Source organism: Aotus nancymaae, unplaced genomic scaffold (genome assembly GCF_030222135.1).
Source record: "Aotus nancymaae isolate 86718 unplaced genomic scaffold, 86718_ANA_hifiasm-v0.15.2.pri h1tg000033l, whole genome shotgun sequence".
Lineage (NCBI taxonomy): Eukaryota > Metazoa > Chordata > Mammalia > Primates > Aotidae > Aotus > Aotus nancymaae.
The window spans coordinates 11,710,922-11,733,303 of NW_026988447.1; the positions used below are offsets into that span (position 1 = coordinate 11,710,922).

At 37.8% G+C, this 22,382-nt stretch overlaps 1 protein-coding gene across 1 annotated transcript in view; it reads right to left on the reverse strand.

Moving 5' to 3' along the window:
* Positions 1-17,599, reverse strand: part of GUCY1B1 (guanylate cyclase 1 soluble subunit beta 1) — a 46,325-nt gene extending 28,726 nt beyond the window's left edge. The window contains exons 1-3 of the mRNA XM_012448494.2: positions 17,473-17,599; positions 16,752-16,825; positions 2,291-2,391 (exon numbers count right to left, since the gene is read on the reverse strand). Coding sequence (XP_012303917.1) covers positions 2,291-2,391; positions 16,752-16,825; positions 17,473-17,475 — 178 coding nt within the window. The 5' untranslated portion in view covers positions 17,476-17,599. The remainder of the gene's footprint in view (positions 1-2,290; positions 2,392-16,751; positions 16,826-17,472) is intronic.
* Between the last annotated feature and the right edge of the window lie 4,783 nt (positions 17,600-22,382).

The following is a 22,382-nucleotide window of genomic DNA, read 5'->3' on the forward strand; positions in this document are numbered from 1 at the left end:
TATTGTATAAAATTGCCTTCAGCCTATGTCTATAAGGTGTACATGAAACATAAGTGAATTTTGTGTTTTGAGTTGAATCTCATCCCCAAGATAACTTCTTACAAATATGAAAATATTCCAAAATCCAAAAAAATCTGAAAGCCTAAACACTTCTGGTCCCTAGAGTTTTAGACAAGAAATACTCACCCTGTACTTAATTTTGACCTTTTTAAAGCATATATTTGATGTACTACTTATTTTTTCCAGAAAACACAATTTTTTTAATCATCAAGAATGCACATGACAATATTTTGTTACAAGATAGTCTTTCTTAAAATAAATATGTATATTTAAAAACCTGATTACATATAGTATGTATCCTGCTGTCCTGCTTTTTTCTTAAAAAATAATCATTAATATTTTTAAACTTAAATTTTCCGTGATTTTTCTGCATCAATTTTTGTTTTTTTGAGACAGAGTCTCACTCTGTCACCCAGGCTGTAGTGCACTGGTGTGATCTCAGCTCACTGCAGCCTCTACCTCCCAGGTTCAGATGATTCTCCTGCCTCAGCCTCCTGAATAGCTGGGACTACAGGCATCTGCCACCAAACCTAACTTTTGTATTTTTAGTAGAGAGGGGGTTTCACCATGTTGGCCAGGATGGTCTCCAACTCTTGGACTCAAGTGATTCACTCGCCTTGGCCTCCCAAAGTGTTGTGTATCAATTTTAATTGCTATCTTATTCAACATATGGATGCAATAATGTATTTAACCAATCCCTTCTTATTGAAAATGTAGGCTTTTTCTTTCTGTTTTTGATAATATAAGGAACTGTGACATGAAAACATATACATAAATCTTAATGCAAAGAGGTCCAATAACCTATTTAGGAAAAATTCCTGAAGGGTTTAATATGTTTTTAAAAGACTTTTTTTTCTCCAAAAAAGTTGTTTTAATTAACATCACATTAAAAATGTGTATGATTTTCCCATTAACTCTACTCTATCATTACACTAGATATTTCATTTTTTAAACTGCCAAATTGATAAGAAAAATGTTACTTCATATTTGTTTCCATTTTGATTGCTAAAGGGGCTAGGTATTTTTCTTGTTATTATTAAACATTTACCAATCTTTAAAAAAAATTTCTATTATAGATAGTATTTGCTTTTCTAGTATATTCAGCAAAGCTAAAAGCTTCATTCGATCGTATCCAAACTACAGCCCAGTTAAAAATTAGGTGCTATGGGCTAGGTGCAGTGACTCACGCCTGTAATCCCAGCACTTTGGGAGGCTGAGGTGGGCACATCTCCTGAGATCAGGAGTTCAAGACCAGCCTGACTAACATGGAGAAATCCTGTCTCTACTAAAAATACAAAATTAGCTGGGTATGGCAGCTCATGCCTGTAATCCCAGCTACTCAGGAAGCTGAGGCAGGAGAATCTCTTGAATTCAAGAGGTGGAGGTTGTGGTGAACCTAGATTGCCCAGCCTGGGCAACAAGAATAAAACTCCATCTAAAAAAAAATAAATAAACACTATGGGAGTAATAGTAACTATTTAGAGAACAACTTTTTCTCCATGAAGTTTTTAAAACTCTAACTCCTGACTGCAAAAGAGATTTGGAGAGAACACATATTATACTTGAATAACTACTGTATTGTTGACACCACAACTGATGTTGCTACATTAAACCACAACTGACACTGTTACATTAAATATCAATAATTTTCTTTCCTTCCTCGATACCTGGTTTTCTATTGAGGGAGACAAAGGACTGACTGGGTTTGACATGGTGGCTCACACCTGAAATCCCAGCACTTTGGGAGGCCAAGGCAGGTAGATTACTTGAGCTCAGGAGTTCAAGACCAGCCTGGGCAACATGACAAAACCTCTTCTCTACCAAAAATACAAAAAGATTAGCTGGGCGTGGTGGTTCACGCCTGTAGTCCCAGTTACTTGGGAGGCTGAGATGGGAGGATCACTTAAGCCTGGCAGGCAGAGGATGCAGTGAGCCAGGGTTAAGCCACTACTGCACTCCACCCTGGGTGACAGAGCCAGATCCTCTCTCAAACAACAACAACAAGAACACATTTACTCTTTTCCAATCTCTAAAGAACCTGTAAAAGAAAAAAAATAAGACTCAGCATAGCCTGAGCCTAACATGATATGTGAATGTCAGCCACACAACTATGCAAGTTGTACAAATGCTCTGCACAACTTACATAACCCTACGTTGTGATCTTGAACCATGTATTCTCTGAGCTTCTATGTGTAACTTAGCCAAAGTAGGAAAGCTGCATTCAACTTACTGAGGACTTTGCTTGCAGCAGCAACCAAATCATAAGTTTTGGAGTCATCATATATTATTCTGACAAGAAACTGTCCTTCTTCATCTAACTGTGCCTCTTTTCTGGAAAACAAAAGCAAGAGAGAGAGACAGAAGAAAAAAGTTGAAGTTAAAAAAAATAGCTACTATAGGTATAATAATAGTATAAACAATGGTTTTATCTCTGAAATAGAATTTGTTTCTTGGCAAATCTGTTTAAAAAGGTATCATGTACCTAAAATTCTAGTGAGAAAGCAAAAATGATGCATGTCCCCCTCCCTAAATTAAAATGATATATTTAAGTATATTTTAGCAAGACTAATGGGACATAGTACTCTGCTGCTCAATATGATACCTGCCATTAAATATAATCAATTACATAACTTTTGGGGTTAATAAATGTTTAGCAAGTTTTTCTTGAGTCCCTATTATGTGCCAGACATTGTCTTGGGCACTTGGGGTACAATCTTGAGTAAAACAGACAAAAATCCCTGACTTCTTGCAACACTTACATTCTGGGAAGACAGACACAACATAAAATTAATAAATATCATATAATGGTAAGTATTATACATTGGAGAAAAATAAAGCAGAACAGAGCAGTGGAGAGCTCAAGTACAACAACCAACTGTAGAAAGAAACTAAGTTCCAGATATCATTGCCAATGTTAACGTCACAAAAATACATGGAGCTTGGACGTCAACCTCTTAACACTCTTACACTCAATCCAATTCATCTAAATCCCTGTATGTTGCCAGGAGAATACAAAGGAAACTAGCTCCTCAAATTAGGTGAACTTGCAACACAGCGGCTCAAATAACTCCTTACATATCGTCAAGGCAGGCCTCAGTCACCTTCTCTTCTTCAGAAGCTGTGCTATCACAGCTGCCACTCATGGCCTACCTGTGTATGCTCAAGGGAAAAATTCCAAATGGTGGTGTGTCTTATATCCACATCTTAGTATGCAGATAGTCTTAAAAACATCCTCTGTCTCTTCAGAGCACATAATTTATTTTCCTGAATTTATTCATAGTTTTTTTTTTTTTTTTTGAGACGAAGTTTCATTGTTGCCCAGACTGGAGTGCAGTGGCACGATCTTGGCTCACCACAACCTCAGTCTCCCAGGTTTAAGCGATTCTCCTGCCTCAGCCTCCCAAGTAGCTGAGATTACAGGTATGCACCACCATGCCTGGCTAATTTTGTATTTTCAGTAGAGACAGGGTTTCACCATGTTGGTCAGGCTAGTCTCAAACTCCTGACCTCAAGTGATCTGCCCACCTGGGCTTCCCAAAGTGCTGAGATTACAGGCGTGAGCCACAGCACCCAGCATAACTTTTTTTTTAAAGCATGTTTTTGGTTAGTACAGAGATCTGCATTTCAGAGAGCAGGATATACCAGCTAAATGAACCTGTGCAAATCACATAAAGTACATAAGCATTAAAATATCTCTTTTTTGACCGGGTGTGATGGCTCATGCCTGCTATCCCAGCACTTTGGGAAGCCCAGGTGGGCGGATCCATTGAGCTCAGGAATTTGAGACCAGCCTGGGTGACATACCCAGACCTCTTCTCTACTAGAAATCAAAAAAATTAGGCAGGCATGGTGGCGCACAAGTCTGTAGTCCCAGCTACTCGGGAGATTAAGGTGGGAGAATCTTGCTTGAGCCTTGGGAGGTTGAGGCCTCGGTGAGGCATGATCTTCCCACTGCACTTCAGCCTGGGCAACAGAGCCAGATCCTGTCTCAGGAAACAAATAAACAAACAAAACCTCTCTTTTCTGAAGTGGGAGCAACAGATACTTCACCTTCCACAACGGTAAAAAGATAAAGTGTACAAAAGTGTGCTCTAAGCAGTTAAAGCATTATACATATTCCCAGTGACTAGAGTGCCCCCCCATATCTACTCAAACAATTACAGCACTGCACATAAAACACGAAATTCTTCTTCCTTTTTCCAAACATAAACAGCTGTTATACAAAAGCGACACAACTCTTCAAAAACCTCGTCTTTTTAATATCTAAAGTCAGTGAGATATCTAAAAATTTTAAAAATGTAATATACAAATATCGTCTTATCCTCTGATGAATGCTACTATATATTTTCTGCATTCTAATTTCTAATTGTAGAAATATATATAAAGTACAGGAAAGGAAAAGCTAAATAGAGAAAATTATCATCCACCATCACTGCTAATATAATTTCCAAGTTGATCATGCTTGAATATACTTATATATAGAACATACTGCTTTAAAACCTCCTCAATTGAGTGAATATTTGATGGATATCTTTTCATATCAATAATTATACTTCTATACCATGGCTGCATAAAATTGCATTGTAGATATATTGAAGTCTTGGTAGGTAGTTAGATGGCTATTTTTTCCACAAGTTTAAAAAATGTGATGAGTATCTTTGTAGCTTCTTATACTTCTACGTAAATATGGTACAAATTCCTAGGAATGGGATTACTGGTTCGAAGGATACAGACACCCTGTGTTTTGTCATTTTGCTGTTAACATTTTATTATGAAACAACACTGATCGATAGATTAAAATTTTGGAGCCTCTGACAGAACATTCTAATTACAGATACAATACAGCAGAAATTTATTCGTGTTTGGCCGGGCACGGTGGCTCACGCCTGTAATCCCAGCACTTTGGGAGGCCGAGGCAGGTGGATCACGAGGTCAAGAGATCAAGACCATCCTGGTCAACATGGTGAAACCCCGTCTCTACTAAAAATACAAAAAATTATCTGGACATGGTGGCGCATGCCTGTAATCCCAGCTACTCAGGAGGCTGAGGCAGGAGAATTGCCTGAACGCAGGAGGCGGAGGTTGCGGTGAGCCAAGATGGCGCGATTGCAGCCTGGGTAACAAGAGCGAAACTCCGTCTCAAAAAAAAAAAAAAGAAAAAGAAATTTATTCATGTTTTCACTATTCCATTTCTTTCAGTTGGAGTAAGTCAATTACATAAATTTCTGTAATAAACTCAGTTTGTTTGAAACACTTACCAATCTCTAGTAACCCATAAATAAGTGAGGTACAAGCAGAATCCACAGTCCCTCTGCATAAAATAGCAGAACAGCCATTTCCTCAGAAATCCCCTAATCATGAGTCAATGCATTCCTCCTTTCCTTTCTCTCTCTTTGTTAAAATAAGCCCCCTTATCTTCAAAGCTTTACTTCCTGAAATGACCAGTGTCAATGCTCCCTGGTTGGGACTGAAATAGAAATTAAACAGCAGTACATAGAAGGAAATAATAATCTTCTCTTAAAAATTTCACTCTGAATTCCTCTGAATTATTCAAAGTACTTAGGACTCTATTTATATCTTTGGGGGAATGTGTGGCTACCCGTTCGTTTTTCTTTTTTCTGGTGGAAGAGCTTTACCACAAATATTTGGATGCCTATTATGTCCCAGTACATTTCTAAGCACTTTTAATATATTAATAAAGATCCTTGTCCTCATAAAGCTTATATTTTAGCTGTCAGAAACAAGTAATAAGTAATAAACATGATATATAACAAATGATATAATAAATTATGAAGTGATAGATGCGACAGGAAGAAGCAGCTCAGGATGAAGACATGAGAGTGGAAATGCAAGAGGAAGGGGCTGGATGCCATACACATATGAGGATAACATACATATGTGCTCATGGTAGGCTTCATGGGCACAGTGACATCTGAGCAAGGACTTGAGCAGGAAACATCCGTTCTTACCACCTTACACCTAAACTTTCTGGGACCACTTCTTTTCCTTCTCTAGCCTATTTTTCATCTTCTTTCCTTTCAGGGGAAATACTAATTGGAAATATTGCAAAGGCTAATTGGAGATATCACAAACTCTTTAGTGTGAAGTGGTTTAAAACACTAAATGGAGAAGGAAAATTTACAATGAAAAAGGAGTCCTAAGAGAAATAGTTTCAGACAATATGGCCTTTGAAGCTAGTAGAAATTTTGAGTCAACAAAGCCTTCTGTGTTGTCTCTGAATTCTCAATACAACTTTTCTTCTAACTTTTAGGTACATTTATATGTAATTGGATTTTATGCTGTCAAATGTTTTAGCCTCCAGAAAGCACAGACATGTGATAATAACCATTTCTCAGCACTCTGCAAAATATAGCTGCCACGGTCCTTTGAGGAAAGCTTTAATGCCTTCCCTTCCTACACTGCACACTTCTTTCTCTTAGTTTTAGAGCTGCTTTTTCCATCTGCTACCTGAAGTCACAGAGGGCAACCAGCATATGTAAGAAAAGTTAGGAAGTAAGCCAGTATTTAGATTACATAAACAATTTACACAATTCAAGTAATAGTACCTCATACTTCTCCATCCCCCACTTTGCTATCCCATAACTTTTAAGTTCTTTTCTCAAAAGCAAAGATAGGAATAACAATTCTAACCATTTAAAATTTATTTTTGTGATAAGTAGAATTTATTTGGGCTTAAATTATCCAAATTCAGCCAAGTACATTAATAAAATTTTCTAGACTCATTCATTCTTTCAGAATTTTGAGTTCCAATTTTGTTTAAATTGTTGTATGACATATACATTATTATATTATGATTATGTAATTATATAATTACATAATAGGGAAATTATGCAATTTCCTTATTATTTAAATTATACTTATTTTACATGTGAGAAAAACCACAGGTTTCTCTGAGAACCACATTTTAAAAATCTTCCTGAAAATTCTGGACATACTGTCATTTTTTCAATGCTTCTTAGATGACAAAAAATACCATATGAAGCTATAAGTAATTTGGATTAAAGTGTGTTCAAGAGCTCATCTATCAAATAATAACCAGCAGCACTGCAATTCTCGTGCATCCTAGTTTGTGTCACATTCTGTTGCTGCTTCCTATTATTATTTTTAATTGTAAAAGCCCTACCTAATCCCAAGTGAACACAGCCTTTCACTATTTCCGAATACTATGACTTGCCATATTTACATACCCAATGACTCTGCTTGGGTTAAGCATTAACTTTTTCTACTCAGTGAATTACTCAATGAAAGAGGTCAGCAGACAATAATAAATATTTAGAGAGGCTGGATAAAATTTAAAAAGCACTTTCTTCGGCTAACAGGTAAACTCAGATAAAGAGAAATTCCCTTGATTTCATCTGTGTCATAAGTCAAAGTCTCTCCTCACCCAGTATGCAAAATAAACAACTAAGCGATCCCCTGTGTAGTTTGGGCAGATTCACCTCTTTGTGTTTCATTTCCTTATCTGTAAAACAGACTAACAGCAGCAGTTACCTCTGGTCACTGTGTTGGTTAGAAGGATTAATCTATGCAAAAACCTTAGAATAGTACTTCTCACACGCGTAATGCCTGATACTTCCTCTAACTGGTAGGTTGTAGTAAGTGGGAGATGAAGGAAGAAGGGAAACGGGGAAAGAGGAAATTGCAAGTGGAAGAAGAGAAGGGAGGAATGACAACAAAATCTTGGTAATTTTTATTCAGAATCAAATAATTAAACTAAATGTGCATGTAGTATACGGATTCGCTGATAGAACTTACAAACTAAAATAGACAAAAAACAAACAAGCTCTGTCTCCCTAAGAGCTTTAAAATAAAGATCAAATTCTCACCTGGGAGCAAAATAAGAAATAATCATATTCTTTGTATTTGTAGCCACAATGACTTTTTAGAAGTTGAATATGTGTACGTGAAATAGCTTCCCAATAGCAATCAACTTCCTACTTACTCTTATTTGTTGGAATTTAAGCAGATTCTGTATTAATGCTAATTACTTTTCCACAAGGAGGTAGTTGGTATTTTTATAGTGGTGGTGTTTGGTAAGTTGGGATTTTTTTTAAAAAATGTAATCACTTGTGCCTAACCAGGTGCCTGGAATTGAGCATGTGCTTAATAAAGGTATACATATTTAAAAATGAGTGAACTAATTAATTAAATTGGTTTCCCCACGTTTCCAAGCTTGCTACAAAAACAAAACTAACTAAAACAAACAAACAATAAAAGCAATCAAACATTACTAACAAAAGTCCATCATGTGCTTTCAAAATTAAGAATGTTTTTTGTTATTTATTTTTTAAAACTAGGTATACAATTTGTCCAAAATGTCCAGGTAACATTTCTAACTTCACATACAAGGAGATATTCCTTAACTACAATATGTGAACTGAATTCCTGTTCTGATCTCGAGCTCTTGCTTCTTTATCTTAACTAAGTTAAGAATATGACAAGACTGCTATATTTCAGTTAAAGAAGTTTCCCATGGAGTATTTTGAAATGGGAGAGCCTGAACACAGGCATCTTGAAAACATAATCTCAACATAAGGTCTGCTCTTGGGCCGAAAAGGTCGATCAGGATCAAACAATCAACCTGACCAATGACAGCTCCAAGAGACTATTAATCCCATAAACAACACTATCAGAGCACACGTTGTATTAAAAAACAGTATGTAGATGTCGTCTTGGTAATAAATCCTAGAATGGTCCATTGTAGTGAGCTGAAATGGTACCATAATGTTGCATTGTGCCCAACCATTATTAAAACTAAAATCTCCCACTATAAACTGTGGATGGTAACTATATATAACATCTAAAAAGCAAAACTTCATATTGCTTTTTCCTAAGTGGTTGTGAAGCATGAATAGCCTCTGAATTTTCAATAGTCCAATCTAATGATTCTCAGTAAGCTTGAATCCCAAAGGAGAGACTCTAGTTGAGGGAGCTGCCGAGGGGAGAGACAGGCCCTTTAAATCCAGTAACAGTTTTGTTCTTGAACCACTTTTTAGTTGGTAAATGTCAGTCCTTTCATGTCAGCGTGTTCAGCCATCCAAGCACTGTAAACAGTAACAATAAACGCTGTCATGAGTGACACCTATACCTTAGTTTTAGGCAAAGCAACAACACTCTTGATACTTAATTCCTTGTTTCTTTCTGTGACCAGCTTGACCCAAGAGACTCTTAATGGTTATTTCTCCAATTTTGAAAACATATCCACAAACCTTACAAATTTTCATTTGGGCCACTGAGTCATTTTCAGCAGCTTTATCAGACAAACGAATTTGCTTTGACACTCTGTGTATGCTTCATTGTTAATTTACCTTTAAAAATATTGTCAAAAATCACCTGTGGGCATGCTTGAACATTCCAAGAGAAAAGAAAACCAGCAGGCGGTACTAATACACGTAAACATTGCTCATGTCCTTGCTAAATTCGCTGTCTTTGGAAAGAAGAAGGTTATAGGTTCTTCCTTCTCTTTGGAGGAAAACATACAACATGATCATTACAACTCTATCTGAGTTCAAATCCCAGCTCTAATAATTAATAGCTGAGGGTTTGAGGCAGGTTTTTTTTTTTTTAAGTCTCCATTCTTGTATTTGCAAAATGAGGATAATGAAGGAATCTATTTTCTGTGGTGGTAATGAGGATTAACTGAGATAATGAGTATAAAGCATGTGGGACTGTGACTGCAGAACCATATGGTATGTGTTTAACATACGTGACATATTACATTCAAAATAGCATGACACGGTGAGAGCCCATCTGGTTTTCAAATTTAATTTCAGTATTCTAAACATTTACCTACAGTCTATGACACTGACTTTAAACAGCACCACACATCCCTGCCTTTTAGATACTTGCTAAAGGATTCAATCATGTCCTGAATTCAATCTAGTAACTGTCTTTTGACATATGAAGTTGTCATTCTAACAACAGAGTTCTTAGGCCTTCCAATATATCCACATATGACATGAGAAAACATAAAAGAACTCTGAACCTTCCAAAAGGAAGTGCTATTATGTATTGCTATGTTGCTGCATCTTCTGCCTTTGCTGATATAAGAAATGTTTATTTTGCACAGCAATGTGACTACTAACAATTACAATGAACTATTATAGTTAACAATACTATAATGAATACCTGAAATTTGCTAAGAGGGTAAGCCTTATGTGTTTTCACTACAAATAAAAGAGGGTACCCATGTGAAGTGACGAATATGACAATCTGTTTGATTTAGGTGATTATTTCACAATGCATATGTACATCAAAACATCAAGTTATGCACCTTAAATATCTATCTTTTGTTTGTCAATTTTATCTCAATAAATCTGGGAGAAAAATAAATGTCTATTTCAAAACAGCTTAAATTTAAATGGTAGTTGAAGATGTCCCATGCTGACATAATTTTCTGGTTGCAGAAAAAAAAATCTTTGATAAAGATATATGTGTGTGCTCTATTCTTTGGAAATTAAAAATGTGAAAGATATTTTTATTACAGAAAGAGAGCCTGATATTTTATTGAATATATAGAGAGAGGGAGAGAGAGCACTCTAGAAAGAGTAATGGAGGCTAGAGTTAAGAAGGATAGACATTAATCAATAACACAAATATTTAAGTGCAAACTCTTGCATTACAGTACTGTGAAGGAAAGGGAAAAGTCTGGGTATGAGAGAAGGTTCCCTTAAGAAGTAACATTTGTTTTGACATCTCAAAGCTGAGAGGCGTTCACATTTACAGGAGGGTTGGGGAAGGTAGAGAACAGGAGACCATAAGAAGCACAGGTGTTAAACTGACACAGTTAAGGCTCAGTGTGGCTGAAAATAATAATCCAGCCCATGGAGTTAGAGTACTAAGGGTATGTAGGACAAGTAGAGTGAAAGGTTTCCATGTGTGGGTTACTGAAGATTGACCGCAAAGAATTTCAATAAAGTTAGCAATTTCGTATTTCATGATATGACAATAAGGGGCAAGTAGATCAGAATATGCAACAGAACCAAAGCCACAGTAACAAGGAGGTCCAAGAAATACCTCAGAATGTCTACTTTTACCTGAACTAAAAACCACTTTAACTTCACTATCTTTTGATATAGTTTGATACAGAAAAAGATGCTCCATTCTGCTAGACACAAACAATAAAGACATTTTTTCTCCCACCATTTCCTCTTTAATGAACAAGGAGGCAAAGGAAAGAACGGAAAAGCTGGAAGTACTCACGTCTGCTGAGCTGTCACCCTCGGATCTACCAGTTAGATTTCTTTATGGTGTTCATCTCCTCAAGTGTGTTTTCCTGTTGATGTCTGCACAGCATCAACTCTTAACTATAGCTTTCCAACACATTAAAGCGAAACATTTGCTAGAGTCCCTTATGCTGGAGAAAGTAGAAAGGACATTGTTCTTGCAAATAGTAAAATTGCTTAGTAAATGTTCGCCAAAACTAGATCTGGGTATATTAAGAGTGAGAATACAGATTTTCTGATTTCTGATGCTCATTGTAATGTGCAAAGATCCTTCTGACACACCAAATGAAATGATGTGCTCATCCGATTTGTTGTTAATTCTAACAAATTGCAGAATGCAAGGAAAAGAAAGACTTCAAGACCCAGCTTGATTTCTGGGAGATATCTCAGATCATCAGAACCAAAATAAAGCAAACAAAATAGAACTCAAAAGAAGCACCCACAAAACCGCTGAGATCATGTGATGACCCGCTTTATCACTTAGGTGCCTGCCATGCTGCTCACAGACATAATCCAGATTCTGGAAAAGCCCTGTGCAAAGAGCTCAGCAGCAGGTATGTGATGGAGTATACTGTTGGGCATCCAGTTCCAGCTGCAAAAAATAACTTCAAACATTAGTGAGCTTATCAACCAACATACAATACAATGCAATGCCTTCCTCTGTCTTTCAGGCTAACTGGCAGATCTTTCTACAGAAAAGGATCCTGATCCTAACAATGATCTGGTTTACTTATTTCTTTAGTCTGTATATTGAAGTATTTATTTGTACTAAGGAAGTTTCTGGGTAAGAAAATAAATGTGGTTTCATTTTATACTACATTAATTCCTATTGCACAATTATATCTTAAAAGAAGCATTAAGCCTGACACTAGAAGAACAAGGGCTGAAGTTCTCACTTTTCAGCTTCCTACATAAAATTCTCTTGGACAGTAGGTAATTACATATGGGAAATAACCTCTTGAAAACTCAGCTTTCTTATTTAAAAAATTGAGCTGGACAGTCTTTTCCTATTTCAAATGGATGTTGTAGAAGTCAACCAAAATTAAAGAGAGAACAAAACTTTGGAAATTTGAAAGTGCTTTATAACATAAAGTACCCTTATTACTTTAAAATATACATTGGCTTATTCCTACTTACACAGGTCTACAGAAAGGTATAGAAGTTTAAATCACACCTTCATAAATATGAAAATCTGATTAAAACATGGCAAAATGTGGTGATGTGCTCTTTTTTCTTTTAATTTGCTTTGATACAATGGATATTAAGAGCATATGTTGCATTTCGAAACAAAATAGTGAAAAATAATGATGATGATTACTTATCCTAGAGTGCAAAAAAAATTTAGACTGATAGAATATAGACTGCAATAATATTTTTTAAAGGAGAGTTTTCATATCTTTCAAGTAAACTGAAGAAGTGGAAAGTTTAAAAACTCTGATTCTGAAGTAAAATAAAAAATAATAATCATTTATTCAGCTATTGTCAAGAACTGTGTGAAGCATGTTGCAGACATTATTCAATGCATTACATCAACACTACAAAGTATTATTTTTTTCCTTTATGCAATGGAGGCTTGGAAAGTTTAGGCAATGTGGAAAGCCCCATAACTAGTTTATAGCAAAGTGTTTCCTTATTTGAACCGTAGTGATTAATTTGTGATTAGCAAATTTAACAAGACACATTAATTTCAAAACTGGAAGTATATGCTATCTAACAGACAAAACATTTCCATATTTGAGTTATAGGCAGGAAAATTAAAAAAAAAAAGACTAAAATTCCTGAAATCTCCAGAATTTTTTTTTGAAGGCAAGGATTACATCATTGCTTTTCTATCTTCAGTGCCCAAAATACTGACTACGCTCATTAAAGATAAACATTTTGTCTGATTTATAATCAGTATAGCATACTTTAGACTTTTAATCATTTTGGATTTTTCAGTGTTTTGGATCTATCTTCATAATTTGTATGTTTCGGTGAGGTTAGAAAATCTAAAACTGGACTGGGCGTGGTGGCTCATGCATATAGTCTTAGTACTTTGGGAGGCTGAGTCAAGAGGATCATTTGACGACAGGAGTTTGAGACCAGCTGGGCACACAGCAAGACCCTGTCTCTAAATGCCCCCTGCCCCGCCACCCAGATAAAAGAAAGAAAGAAGAAAAAAAAAATTTAAATCTAAAAGTAAACCCAGTAATTTGATGCAACGATGAGTTTAGTCAAGGCCAACGGAAGGCTAACAGAGATGGGAAATCAAGTATTTAGGTGCTTTGCTAAGGTGTATCACTCCTAACTTTATTTATTTTCTACCCTGATAATTTATTTTTGTCATTACTTAGGAACCATAGCTTCTTAAAAGGACTATCTGAATATTGAAAGGAAATCAACAAAACAAGCTTTGAAATAGATTCAGAAGTCTCTTTTGCTTTTTTACATTTGTTATGGTCTAAATCAGAGGTCAGCAAACTATAGCCTATAGACCACATATAGGCCACTTTGTCTGGTTTGATTGTTTCTTTCCTTTTTCCTGGTCCAGGAGCTAACAATGGTTTTAATATTTTTAAGTGGTTATATTTTAACAGTTATATTGTTACCTACATAATATCCTCAATTTTGCATTGGCCTGCAACACCTAAAACATCTACTATCTGGCCCTTTAAGAGAAAGTTTGCTGGCCCTTGGTCTAGACAATTTTTCTTCTTCTTAAGAGGAATTTAAAGCTTTTGTGAAATGGTTATATTGTTGGTAACAGTGTAAGTGGATCCTGAGTTTACAATGAAGCATTTTTGGCCCTTATCCACTTAGAATTTTTCTGTCTGCTGTCTGGAATCTGTTACCTAGGGTTTTATTTGTCATTAAATGTTTGGCATCTTTTCCCATCCTTTCGCATGAAGGATGGATGGCCATTTCCTAGTGAACCAAAAAAGAATTATGTAAATTTGTATAAACATCAATTTAGATAGTTTCTCAAAGACCAAAAGAAAAAAATAAAAGAGTTTGGTACTTACTGAGACAAAAAAATTTTTTCCTCCTATATTCAATTTCTCATAAAAAGATGCTTTCTTTTCAAGAAAGCAGGTTGGAACAATGACTGCTGTAATATTCCCTGAAGCAGAGTGTAGGGAGGGGAGGAGGGACCAGAATCACCCAAGGAGCATTTTTCAATTACACTCCTCCAGCTTCTCCTCCCCTCTCCCCAGGCAGCAAGATTCTTTTCTGTGGAAAGCAAATGCTCTTCCAGGGAGAATTTAGTAATTACTCAAGGGTACTGGGTTGGAAACCAAGGAGCAGCTTTAATCCCCTCAGTGCAGAGAGTTCAACAACGTTTTCTAGCCCAGACTCTAAACCACACCCAGGACCAGCTGGGATCTACCAAAGGATGCTTAGACATATAATCAACACTAACACCTGGATTACCAACGCTAGTGTGACACAGTTTTTCCTTTGCAGGGGCATAACCTTGAGGTAATTTTATTTAAGGAAAGACCAATATAACTTGTTTCATTTTAACCAGAAAAATTATGTTGTGGATGATTGGAATTTTTATCATTTAGACAAATTATGAATGCTGTTGGAAGCTACCTAAAGATACATTAGTAAGTTAATAAATAATTTTTTAAAGTAAAATGAAACAATATTCTCAGTTTTGATTTTGCAGAGTTAAATCGTCATCAACTGAATCTTTACATATTTGGACTGTCTCTGGGTAAATATGACCAATAAAAACAAATCTCTTGATAATTTAACTTTTTTAAATGATACATTTCTCTATAAAGTATTGTTTTTCATCTCTGTATTTAACAGTGATCTAAACTGATAATGGTTAGGATATACAATCTAAATCTGGTTAAATTACATAATGACTCTTTAATAATAATAGCCATCTTTTATTGTGCTCTCAAAATTCTAAGCATATTCATTGTCATAGCATATCCAACAGCAAATTTGGGAATTTCTATCTTACAGATGCAGAAGCATCATACGGAGGATATATATATATATATATTGCATTTATATATTTACAAAGGAAATGGCTTAAAAAAATTCTGTAGTTAAGTCATTTTGTTAACAATCTTTTTTTGATGTCTGCTTTCATGATATCTGTCTGCTAAGCAAAATTCAAATCCCAAGTCACTTTTGGTGTCTATGTTCTCATTGAATTCGACCACATAATTGCCAAGTCGTGGTTTCTGGTTATAATATGTAGATATGCCCTGTGGATAACATAAATTGTTTCTGAAACATGAAAGAAATGCTCGGTGATACAAAATCCAGGGGAAAGAAAAGTTGCATTTAGTGCTTAATATATAATCCTGGTCATTTCTATGGAAACAGATAGTTATAAGAAATCACCATCATGTTACTGCATAATAAGGCCTATTAGAATTGATTGCTAATAATTGTAATGTGCTTAGAGAAAAACAGCATGGAAGCCTCACCTACCTAAGATAACAAAATAAAATCAGTAAGTACAGGAAATCAGAGTCAATAATAAGTGTATTCCCATCTGCCCACCCAGGTAACCCTTACTTCCACCTTTGTTACAATGTGATAGTCTGACTGTTGCTCTAATATGAAAGTGTATAAATACGGTTTTGGTGTAGTTTGTTGGTAGTGGTCAGCTATACAATAAGTTAAATGCAAATTTTATGACAGTGAGGGAGGGAAAAGGAGAGAGAACTTTATTAGAGTGAAATAATCAATCTGCCTGCAGACATGCTGACCCATCAGTCATTCCAACAGGTTTAAACTCTCAGGTGGGTGTGGTATTTCCGTTCACATCCCCAGTACTGGGCTCAAAGCTCTAGGACTGAAATTAGAATGCCTCCTAGAATTGGAAGTCTTCGCCACAGTAGAAAAAAAAAAAAAAAAAAAAAAAAAAAAAAAGCGAGAGGGAAGGGGGGTCAGTAGGATTTGGGGAAAATGAAAAACTTCCAATTTTCACTTTATTTCAGAATGAATAAATGCGCTTAATTCATTGTTGCTCAAGAAATAATCTCCCGTTTCAGCACACCAAAAAGGCCTAACATGCCAGGTGTGTAAATCATAAGCCAAGGTCTTCCCGTTTGTTTCTAAGACCTCTGAGCGCAGGAACCTCGCGGAGGCCGTGTGGTCCCTCGGGGCCCTGTCCGCGTGGGAGCTGCCGGGCCTGCAGAGCCTGAGAGCGCCAGCAACGCTTTCCCACGCTCAGGCGGGGTCGAGAAGCCGTGGTGACCCCTAGGGGCTCCTTTCGGCGGTTCTCGCCCTCGCAGCCAGGCCCCAGCCGCCCCTCCCCTCCTGGTTCCAGTCCTGGAGCGTGGGAGCGCAGCTGCAGCGGGGAGCGGCGCGCGGAGGCACCTCGGAGGATGCGCACCCGCGACCGGGAGAGCAGGCTGAGGACCAGGAGAGGCGCGGGGGCCCTCCCACGCAGGGCGCCGACAGGGGCCACAGCCAGGGGAGCCGGCCACTTACTTGATGTCTTCCCACACCTCGGGGCCGTAATTGCGGATCACCAGCAGCTCCAGGGCGTGATTCACAAATCCGTACTGCGGGGACAGGGAGAGACTTGAGCTTCAGGGACCTGCTGTAGCTGGGAAGCGGCTTAGGAGCGAGGCTACTGCCTCTGCTCCAAAGGCGCTGGCTTAACCTTTCACCCCGCCCCTGGCTCCTCTCCCATAGGGGTACCGTGCACCAAAGGGAGTGTATCGTGGGGGAGCAGCCCCCCAATCCCTGGTGGATTCTCCCAGTCCCATCTGCCCCACCCCCACTCTATCTTCTTACCCCCGCCCCCTTCACCTGTCACCGCTCCGGGAGAGGCTGGGCATCGGGGGCAGCGCGGGGACGCGAACCCGGAGCTTTCCCTGGGCCGGCGCTCAGCCTCCTACATTGGCTGCGCCCGCCGGAGCCGGGAAGACCCCACGCCTCGGCCGTACCTCCCCTTCCCGAGCTCAGAAAGCTGCGGTGTCGCGCGGCGAACCCGCCTGGGAAGCAAAGGCACCAATCGCCCCCGCCACGACTCCCGGCGTTCCCACCTCCTCTGCCTGGGCGCGGGCGAGGAGCGAGGTTGCTCCCGTGGCGGGCGGTGCGCTCCCAGGGCCCCTGAGCCAAGCTCGGGCTGAGCGGCCACTTCCTTCGCTGCCAGGCCCGCAGAGGAAGGGTGAGGTTCTGGCCGCACCCGACTGAGAGCACTTACCATGGTGTCTGCACCGGGAGCCAGGGAGGCAGCCCCCACGCAGAGGCAGGGCCGGCCGAAGGGACCCAGGCAGCGGCGGCGGCGGCGACAGCGCAACCGGGCCGGGGAGGCAGCAGAGAGCTGGAGCGAGCACAGCCGCCTCGGCCCGCCCTGATTGCCACCTCCTCCCAGCCAATGGCGAGTCGAGCCGCAGGGGGCTGGTCGGTGCCCCCCCAGATCTTCAACCAATCAGGGACAGAGGAGGGAATTCGGATGCTCTCAATGCTGCTGCGCTCCAGTGCCTTCCCGCCCCCGCCCAGTGACAAGGCCTTCATTTGAGGCCGTAACAATGACAGTGGAGAATCCCCAGCCGTGCTCCTTGCATGATTCTGGAGCAGAGGAAATCCAGCTCTTGTGGACCCACTAAATGTATTATTTATTCAGAGATCTGCCCTCAGTGGTAACACAAGCAAAAGGGGGCAGGGTGTGTTTGTGTGAGTGTGTATGTGTGTACTTTGCAGTGGACAAGCCTTAAAAGGAATGTCCTCCGTTATTGGCATCCTCATGTTTTTCTTTGTCTTGTGGATAAACATTTCTTCTGTGGCTTGGTCCCACGACAATTTTACGGCAAATTTAAAGCTAGTAATATTGAGAGAAACACATTTTTACTTCTAGTCAATGAGACTAGTTGAGTGAACCACCAAAAATTTTCAGTAACATAGTTTGGTGGGCATCATGTTAAATCCAGTGCTGCCCTTTACTAAACGGTACAAGATCCAGAGATGTTCTAGGCTTGATCCCAGTGGGACACCATTTCCTACACCATATCCGGGAGCTACAATTCAAGGGAGTTTGTAACCCTCTAGAACTAGAAAAGGACCAGTACAAAGTACACAGACTTTAACTCTTCTACCTCCAGCCTACATTCTACCAGGCACTTAGGTTAGTTAATGCTCTGAGTCCTGCCATAGTGAGAAGATGAGAGGAACAGGAAGTGGCAGCTTATTAAAGATGTTTATACCTGACGTGTACGGACTCCAGTTGACTTTTAGAGCAAGGTCAAAAGTGAGGACAGTCTCAAGTGGACCTGAGAAACCAGAGGGTATTCTAAGATGTGAATAGTTTGTTGTGAGAACAGTCTCTCTCAATATGTTTGGAGAAAATGTCAAAATAGTAAGATTGTGCTGGCATCGGCACCCAGAGAGATATGATGAAGGAAACTGATACGGAAATAGTGGTATAGCAAACAAACAAAACAACAAATTACTTAAAAAATTTCCATCGGTGGTAGAATGAGTAAATAGATTACAGCCTTTCATACAACTAACACCTTGTTTTAAACAACTATTAAAAATTTAACCATTATTTAACAAACATTAACCACTAATTTTGAGCCATTTAAAATGGCACATTACACAATCATGAAAAAACAAGAGGGTGACTAGACATACGATGATGCAGAAAGGTATTGTCACATTTACAAAAAACACAGGAATGTAATCATTTTCCATTTTTTTAGAGGCGGTATACAGTAAGGTGCTATATGGGTAATAACAAAGGCACATACATGTTGCTGTAAGAATAACAGTCTGAGAGGAAACCCAGGAAGTGTTGATATGGCTGTCATCTGCAATTAGAACCAGCGGCTGGAATGACCATGACTCTTACTTTTTATAACTTTCTCTATCTTTTATTTTTCTACACAGATGAATTTTTTTTTACAGTTACATAACTGAATTTTTTTACTCTTACATAACTGAAATTTTTTTTTTTTTACTTTTATTTTAGTTTCAGGGGTACATATGCAGGTTTGTTATATTGGTAAATTACATATCTTGGGGATCTGGTGTACAGATTTCTTTGTCACCCAAGTAATAAGCATGGTACTCGATAAGTCGTGTTTTGATCCTCACTGCCTTCCCACCTTCCATCCTCAGGTAGGCCCCAGTGGCTATTGTTCCCTTCTTTGTGTCCATGTTTAGCTCCCACTTGCAAGTGAGAACATGAGGTATTTAGTTTTCTGTTCCTGTTAGTTCATGTAGGATAATGGTCTCCAGCTCCGTCCATGTCGCTGCAAAGGACGTGATCTCATCCTTTTTTACATCTACACAGTTTCCCATGGTGTTTATGTACCACATTTTCTTTATCCAGTCTACCATTGTTGGGCATCTAGATTGAGCCCATGTCTTTGCATATAGTGAATTCACATATAGTCACAACTATTCATTTTGCAAATAGTTTATTTCATTCCATGTGACTAGTGCTGCAATGAATGTATATGCATGCATGTGCCTTTAGGGCCGAATGATTTATATTCCTTTGGAGATATACCCCATAATGGGATTGCTGGGTAAAATGCCATTTCTGTTTTAAGTTCTTTGCAAAATCGCCAAACTGCTTTCCACAATGACTGAACTAATTTACATCCTCACCAGCACTACGTAAGTGTTCCCTTTTCTCTATAACTGTTGTTATTTGACTTTTTAATAACATAGATAAAATAATTTTTAACTTGTTTAAAAAAAACTTTCTTTAGAAAAAACTATGTCACTATGTCTCTTATCTGTTCACCTTTGAGCAGCAATGGACCCATGCTGTCTTGTTTAGGGTGTGTTGTGGTGCCTCCACCTTAAAGTTTACATAGGCAAAAGACAAGGAGAATGAATTGTTCTCTGGGAATGAAAAATGAGGAAAGTTAGAGAAAAATATGAGAGGAAATGAATGCCAAGCATTTCTGCCAATACCTCATTCTGTCTCTCTCCCTCTCTTCTGTGTTCTTCTACCCTCACTGTTCCTTTTGTCCAATGGCTTTTTGCACTTATTGTCATTTTGTCCAACATATTTTTTATTTGTAAATGTTTATGCTGTTTTGTTTGCCAATTGTCTTATATTGATTCTGAATCTAAAAGAAGTTCGAGACACTAAACATTTGCTGACTTTTGTTTGGCCCACAAGATATTACACAGGTTGTGATGTTCAGGGACAGAAGGATGTCTGCCAGCTATAGAGGATCCCCAAAGGGAGTCAGCATGCCTCTAAAAGCTCCCTACCTATTGTCACCACTGCTGGCCAAGTAGCATAGGAATTGTATCAGGAAGTGGATTATGCTATATTCTCTGAACAATGCATTGCATTCTTGTATGTATGCCCCAAGCTGAGGAGAATCAGTTAAAGATGAAAAGGAAGAGCTTAGGGAAGGCTTAGCCAGCCCTAAAATCAACACGAAGATCAGTCTAATGAAGGAAAAATAAATAAAAATCTAATCTGTGGCTTTCAGAAATGTCAGCTGAAGTGACTCACATTTTCAGCTAATAAAAATAAATCACTTTGGTAAGTTAAGTATTAAAAGTCTTGTAACCTTTGTTTTCAAAGTGTTGCCAGTTAATTTGAAAATTAGAAGCCTTTGATTAAGGATAAAGGAAGACACATATTTGGGGGTGTTCCCAGGTCTGTGCATATGTTTCTTGAAGCTTTGGTGTTTTGCCAGTTTTTTCTATCATGGAACCATAACTTCCGTTTTTGGATCATTTTATGTTCTTTAATTTCAACTATGATTTGCTTTATATCCATGTGCCTCTTTAATCTCCGTGGCCAAGAGCCCAGTATTGATTCTTTGTGAAGCTTCTGCTGCTGTGTTGGTTAGTCACATAATAATCCATCTGTTGTCACGATTTTTGCTGATATAGTCACTCAATACTTCAAGCAAGGAATTTAGAATACTTACAAGCAAAGAGAAAAGCACATTCTAAATGACACATTCTGTGATGTGACTCTAGATCAATGGAACAAAAAGAGATCCCAAAACTCAGATTCCAAAAGAGGTGACATTCAGATTTATTGTTAACTTGCCAATGAACTGTAAGTTTCGTCATATGAAAAGTTAGTATTGAATATTAAAAGAAGCACTTTTTAAAATTATTTTTTCTACATCAAATTTTTTAAATATTTACCTTGCCATCAAAATTTATAAATAAAAAACATTAGCCATGCATACACATATATGTATATTCATTTATTTATAGGGTTCAAATATTTATGTATGAAAATTAAATAAAAAGAAAATTAAAGATGATGCTTAGTATTGATATTATAATAATTAAAAGCACTAAGTTAAATCAACACATCACTATATTATACTGGGAGTATATGAAATTAAATAAAATATGTTTTATTTTTGAGAAAAGCTTATGAATACCAGATTGAGGTCTAACGTTATGCTTCTAAAGTCAAACTGATTAAAATAAAAACTAACTCGTTATCTTGTTTATAGCCTAAGCTTGTACATGGATAAGATTAAGATTATATTCATCTTTTTTTTAGTTTAGTAAGTCTAGATCTACCGTGATTATGTGAAAGAGTGATATACTTGGAGCACTTTTAGCAAAGTATATCAATCTTTTAGTAATTTAGAGGTCATTTAGTCAAATTTTCTTTTCCTATATCTGTAAACCTCTTTATGAACTTGTTGGGGAACGGCAAAAACTTAAAATCTTAGCCAAGAAGAATAATTAGTAAAGTAATGAATTGTTGTCCTCAGAAAGATTGGAGGATATTAAGATTCCCAACGAGCTAGAGCTAAATATACTTTCTTTCATATAGTCTTACCCAGCTGTAGTTGGAATCTAGATTTCAAAAGCTATCCACAACTCTCAAAAGCCTCTAGATAGTATATTAAAATATTCTGCTTCTCTAGTCTATGTTTAAACTACTTACTATTATGGATATAAACAGGAAATAGCAGAGAAAAAGAGCGACTAATTCAAGTACTTGGTTGCTTCTCTTTGTAACTTTATTTAATTTAAAAAACAAAAATTAGCTATGGAGACAGTTTAGTATAGGAGTTAATTGTACAGATTCTTTAGTCAGATGGCCTGCTTTTCACCATTGGCCAAGTTACTTAATGTATTTGAACTACGGTTTCCTCACTTGTA